Here is a 6,580-nt window from a genome sequence, read left to right on the forward strand (position 1 = left end):
ATTAAGAAATATGAAACTGTATACTTTGGTTGATTGGCATATAAAATGACTTGAAAGTGCTGAATTTAAATAAAACTGATAACATTTTGCTACCAAAAATAAACAAAAAAGAAATATAGAATTTAGTTTAAGATAACGCACTAATGTAATTAATAATCTCTTAAAATGGATCTTAAAATAAATTGGACTACTGATATTTACGAATTCTTACATTACTCTTATATATTTAAAATTTTTTCTAAATTAAAATGGATTTCACAAAAATATACTCGGTGTTTATTGTTCTTGAAGTTTGGTTTAAAATGTATTTTTAATTTTTTATTTTAACTATAAACTAAATTTATTGGTTTCATTTTAAAAGCTTTCATATTTTTTGCCGCCTATTTATTGGTTCCCTTTAAGGTCCTTCCAGTAGTTCAGTTCAAAAGAACTGATTCATTTAATGTCCTTTTCTTAGTTCATGGTTCCGCCTTCAAAAGGGCAAAAGTTTTCTAACATCCAAATTTTGTCAAGGAAAAAAGGCGGGTAAAAGAAATGAGTTCAAAAATAAAAACTGCTAATATTTTAAAAAGAAAAATAAGATTTTCCCTATGCCTAACAATGAAGGTTATGCAATTTATAATATTCTTAATATTTAAAATTAAATATAACAATAATTGTGTTGATAAGCCAAAAGTTATAAATATTTTTATGTCTTTAAACTTAAATATAGCTTGTTTTTAAGCCATAAATTAATAGCTCAGTTTATACCTAAATTATAAAAATTGGTTAATTATTTCCTACCGCTAAGATTGGTTCATTATCTTTATTAAGCCAATTGGCTTTCATCAACGGAAGGAAGAAATTAAGTCATAATCACCTTAAGTATTTTATGACTAATTGATAGCTACATTTCCCTTTGAAATTTTTTGGCAATTTGTGCTGAATTTGGCAGTTTGTGCTGATTAGATTAACGGCCGTTGATTATAAAAGGCCTTCCCAAAAAAATCTAGAGGCAGTTGTAGCACAATGTTCACCCTGATCAGCAAAGTGGTCGCTTTTTTGGGAATACTTTCCTTTGTGAAGGCTTACAGTATAAACCCTTACATTGAAGAGGGTAAGCTTATAAAACATACATGTATTTATTCCATATTAAACTAAATTCTATTTTTTTGTTTTTAGGAATACCTGAAAACGCCAACATAACTACAGATCCTTTTGTAAAAATAGGAAACGGCTATTATTACATTGAGAATTCTCAGACTGTAAATTGGTATACGGCGTACCACTCTTGTCGAAAATTGGGTGCTGATCTAGTTACCTTAGAGAACCAGGAAGAACTGAAGGCCCTACAGGAGTATAATCTAACCAGTGGGTTCTATTGGACCTCTGGCTCAGACTTGGCGTTCACCGGAAAGCACGTTTGGTTCTCCGATGCCGAGTCTATATCATCCGATCTTTGGCTTCCCAATGAACCCAATAATGCGGATTGCAATGAAAGATGTGTTTTACTTTCTGTGGCTAATACCTTGGCAGATTCTGGCCTAAATGATGTGACTTGCTCGAGGAACACTAGCTTTATTTGCGAGTCTCCCACACCAATGACAGCATCCTTTGTTATTTGGTAGATTTTGTAAAAGAATGGATTGTCACAACATTATTCGTCCTTTTAAATAAAACTTCAATAGGAAAAGTAAAAAAAAAAATGTATTTTATTCTCCGCTCGTGTAAAAAGTCTAAAAGTCTGACTACCAAAAGTTATAAACTTTTTTTTTCTGGAAATAAAATCGCAGCCATAGCTGGTTTATTAGCTGCCCAATAAATTTAAATCACGTAGCCATAAAGGTTGTAGTTATAGCCAAGAATCACCTCATCCTCTCTGCCCATCTCTTTCGCACTTTTTGGTCCTTTTTTTCCATCTCTCTCTTTCTGTGACACAATTGCAAAATCCGCAGCAAGTGTCTGGAATGCATTTGAAATACTTGACCCTCCTCCTGGCAGTTCCTACGTCTCTCGTCCTGGCAAGTGGGAAATTCTTATTGAATTGCATGTGGCATGCCACACGAGGCAGAGCCTGTTCCGCTCTTACCATTACACAAGGTCCTGGAACCTGAATCCTGTCGAAGCTTGGGGAATGTGCAAAATGCTGAGAATGCTCCACTCGATTCCTGTTAGTTTTAATGCTGTCGCTGACAGTTTTAGTTGATTTTTTTTCAAAGCTTCTACATACATATATATTTTATTTTTTTAGTTTTATTTTATTTCATTTTATTTGCTTTTGCGTTGGCGACGTGTCCAACAAAATGCCGCCAGCATTTTTCCAATTTCCGCTACCAAGAAAACGCAAAAGGGCCAAGACGTTTCGCATTCCTTTTGATTTTTTGTGCACTGAACTTTTTAACTTTTCTGAAGCCACAAGTGTTTTTTGTACACAAGAAAAAAATATTGCTATTTTGTTAGAAATATATTAAAAATACAATTAATTAACTAAATATTCATAAGTGTTATTGTGTTGATTTTTGGGGTTTATTAAATACCAGAAATGCAGAAAAAAAAGTTTTATTAAGAGTTGTAATACCTCTTGCCAAGCAAACCATTTATTTTATATTAAAATGCATTTTTTTAGGTAAAATAAAGATTTAAAATTATTGTCTATTCCTTAAGTAAAACACGAAAATTCTCCTCTTAATTTCAAGAGCTTAGATCAATGTCCTGCCGGCATTCCTGTCACATTTGCCATCTGCAACTATCCTTTCTCTTGGTTGATTCGGCATTTGGACTAGGAAATAGTTTTAACTACCACCTCGCATTTCTCCATTGGGGCGATGATGATGATGATGATGGCCATGTGGCTGAGACGGTGGCTGATGTGGCCAAAACACGTCGCCCCAAAGCTGGTCAAGTCTTTCACCACATTTTTGCTCCGCCGGCATCCTTCTTGGATTTGTTGTTTTTTGTGAAGGAAAAACAGCCAGACCAAATTTGTAACTGGGCAAATTGAAGTCAAAACTTTGGCGCTGGTCGCAGCATGCAAGTCACATACATTGGCCTGATGGAGAGTGGGTATGGGGTGGTGGTGGCATGGTGGGGCACTGGTTAGATGGAGCATGATGTCGACGCAGCACTGGCAGGCATGACTAAGCTGGCTGCCCCGGCTGCATGGCTGCCTAGCTGCCTCGGCTGGTCCTGTCCATGTCTGCATCTATATTCGTGTCCTTGTTGCTGATGCTCCTGCTTCTGGCCATGCAGGACAGGCTAACGAGCCGGGCTGGGCAGGGCAGGGGAGCAAAGTGGCATCGCGTCGGTCTCGTAATAACAGCCAACCGCAAAAGCACACACACAGATACAAAAACCCAAACACACACTCACACACACACACTCAACACCACACTCACACAAAACAAAGCAACAAAATGATGCCTTTGGGGTCGGTTGACGGTGTTCGGGCCATGATTTGGCGGCTTATGGACATTGTCCATGTGCAGCGGCAAAATTGACGCAGTGGACATGACCAGGCCAACACTTACAGGGACAGACACACACACACATCGACATCCATTACATGCGCATTAGGTCATGTTGAATATAATTCTTGGGCATTCCTTAGAGCGTAATGTGATTAATTATACAAGTTATAAATATAATGCATGCGACATGTTGTCTCCTTCGCTGATGCTACTGCTTCTGGTGCGGCATCATCGTCAGCCGTCGCATCATTATCCTGAGCGACATCCGTTACTGAAAGGACCCTAACAACAAGATTAAGGAGCACAAATTATGACAACACAGCAAGAAAATGAATTTAACTAATTGTGATAGATTTACACTTTAAACAGGATAAGCTTAAAAATAAAGGTAAAGAAAATCTGTTACAATTGGGTTATTAACCGGGCTTATATGAGAGTTTTTTCTGAATTAAAAATAAAGTTAATAAAAGCAAATATTTTTAAAGAATTTTCATTATTTTTATTATAGAACTAATAAGTTCAAAATAATGTTACTGTATGGTTATTATTTAGGACTATAATAAGTGGTCAAATAGAGAAAAGAAAATAAGCTAAAATTTGGCTGTTAACAGGGCTAATATGAGACATAGTTCCTAACTATGTTGATATTCTGTATTAGTTTTTATAAAAAAGTTTAAAATAAAAGTAAATATGCTCCATATTTAGACCTGAAATAAGTGCTAGTCTTGTACTTCCACCTTTGAGATAATTTTCATATATTTTCCTTCTAACTTTTGTAAAATCCTAATGGAATCCTTTATGGAATATATATACTTGGCATTTTCTTCCAGTCGCGTACTGTGTTTCTTTGGCTGCTTTTCAATTACTTGCACTTCTTATTGCCATGGCCGTTGTTATTGTTGTTTAGCATTTTCTTGCCATTGGCCCAAGAGCTTGTCAACAACTTCATTATCGCTTGCGACACTGTGCCATATCATCCCCCACCACACCAACATACCACCCACCATCAGCCTGGAAACAAGACCCCTTCCACTGGCCGCACTTTCTCCTCTTACTAGACAAGCAAATTTAAATCAATTAAGTAATCTTATTGCCACTGCCACTGCTTCAGCTGCTACAGCTCCAGCTTCAGCTGCTGCTTCAGATCCTTTTATTGTTGTTGCTGTTGCCTCTTCAGCTGCAGCTCTTGGCTGCGGCGCTGAAGATGCTCTCCGCCTTTTGCCATTTGGCATTGCCTGCTTTTAGGCACTACAACCCACACACTCACGCATGCACTCACACGCACTCGTGCACTCCCCCCACATGCATGTGTGTGTGTCTGCTGGTGCCGTTTGTGTTGTTGTCGCCGTTGTTGCTGTTTGCTGGCAAACTTTTGCTGTGTTGCATATTTTGTGCAGATTAATTAAATTGCTGGCATGAAGCCGGTAACCAAAAAAGGCGGCGGCCAAATGAGGGCGGGGTGAAGTGCGAAAAAATAAAGAGTGAGCAAGAGAGAGAGAGAGAGAAGGAAAGAGGAAGGTAGAGTGGGTGAAATCCTTGCTGCACTCTTTCGGCAACAGTGTTCAAATATTGAAGTGCATTATTAAATGTTTTTCTCTATAATTCATGGTAGTGGGGGGAGGGGGGAAACAACTAACAAACAAACACTTTCAACTATCCTCTTCCCCACTGAATTTTCAAGAAAAGTTAATTTTCCGCAATTAGTTGGAAAGAAATGAGCAAGCCAAGAAGTTTATTTTTGTGGCGTTAACTTGTAGGACGCCATTGTAAATAATTGGGTCTCATTAAATAATTAACATACAAAAAAGTGGGTGTACATTTTAAGCTTTTCCAAGTTTTCTAGTTTTTTCTTAAGGCTTTTAATTACTTTAGTTTACTTTACTTTAATATATAAAGCTACTTTTTAAAAAATTGTTAGCCTTAAGTCTTAAGCTTATAAAACGATAAAGATATTAAAACGTTATATTGAATATTAAAGATAAATTTTAATTTTCTCAAAAGTTTCCCAAAAAATATAACACAATTTACCTTGTTTTTGGAATAGAAGTTCTATAAAAAGCCAGGCTAAATCATATTTTTGAAATATTTCTTAAAGGTCGGAGTCTAAATAAATATAAATTTTATAAAATAACTCTATAAAATTTTATTAGATTTTATAGTTAAATATATTTAAAACTTAAAAACAATAACTTACTTTTACAGGATTACTCTCCAAAAGAACATTAAACCTAGAGTATGTTAACCAAAATTTGTGAAAGCTTTCTTTTAAAAAAGGGGGCTAACAGTAACTTCATAGAACTTGGATGTCCTTGCTTAATGTTAAGCCTAACAGAAGGGGAAATTCTCTTCATCAGGACAACATTCAAAGAGAAAGTCCTTGTGGCAAATGTTATCCTTGTTAATAACAGCCAGGATAACAGTAAGCCGAAAGATTTGAAGTTGGCAAGAAATTTATTGCTTCCACTTCGTGCGCTTAGGAGAAAGTTTTCTCGTAGGAAAAGTTTTGGGCGGATCTTGCATGAATTTTATTTCCCAATTAGTGCATAAGTTTAATTATTGCTGGCTGATTATTAAGCTGGAAAATCCTTAAACAAATTGCCATATCAAGTGCATTTTAGCATCCCACGCATGCAAGCGAAGGACATGTGGCGCCAATTGTCTGCAATCTGCAGCCCTTTGAACCTTTGGCGTTTGTTAGCAATTAAATGTATTCACTTGAGGGAGCATTTTGCCATTGAGACTGGCCGAAAGGCGGTGTTCCAAAGGTTGCCTCCAACAATGTATATAAAAAAGTCTTGGCCAACTTTTCTTGCGGCCAACAATGACTTTTGTGAAAAGTGAAGGCGCTGCATTTTGGGTTTTGCGGCCGTAAAGAAGCGGCCAAAAGAAAGAACATTTTTTTCCCCCTCTTTGAATTTAATTTATTTGGTTTAAGAATAGTTGGGCTAACAATTGAATTCTGTTTAAGTCTTTAAACCAATTATTAAATTTCATAAAGGTACTTTGACTGGAAAATATCCTTGAAATGAATTCTGATTCATTTTAAAATGAAAAAATTCGTACAAGTTTGAATTGAAAAAGGATATAAGCTGCTGGATGTTGCTGACATTTATCTCTTTCCTAGGTTCGGGCCA

At 36.3% G+C, this 6,580-nt stretch overlaps 1 protein-coding gene across 1 annotated transcript; it reads left to right on the plus strand.

Annotated features, from left to right (window-relative positions):
• Positions 1–959: 959 nt before the first annotated feature.
• LOC108131086 (C-type lectin 37Da-like) lies at positions 960–1,657 on the plus strand. Its single transcript, XM_043212705.2, has 2 exons — positions 960–1,096; positions 1,162–1,657. The coding sequence occupies exons 1-2, from the start codon at positions 1,009–1,011 to the stop codon at positions 1,605–1,607; spliced, it is 534 nt and encodes a 177-aa protein (XP_043068640.1). The 5' UTR covers positions 960–1,008; the 3' UTR covers positions 1,608–1,657.
• Positions 1,658–6,580: the final 4,923 nt, after the last annotated feature.

This window comes from Drosophila bipectinata, chromosome 2L (assembly GCF_030179905.1).
Source record: "Drosophila bipectinata strain 14024-0381.07 chromosome 2L, DbipHiC1v2, whole genome shotgun sequence".
NCBI classification, from domain to species: Eukaryota; Metazoa; Arthropoda; class Insecta; order Diptera; family Drosophilidae; genus Drosophila; species Drosophila bipectinata.

Excerpts from the sequence above, each read along its gene's own strand:
- LOC108131086 (XM_043212705.2), top strand. The coding sequence starts at position 1,009 with ATGTTCACCCTGATCAGCAAAGTGGTCGCTTTTTTGGGAATACTTTCC. Across the intron at positions 1,097-1,161 it reads AAACCCTTACATTGAAGAGG|GAATACCTGAAAACGCCAAC; the intron begins GTAAGCTTATAA and ends TTTTGTTTTTAG.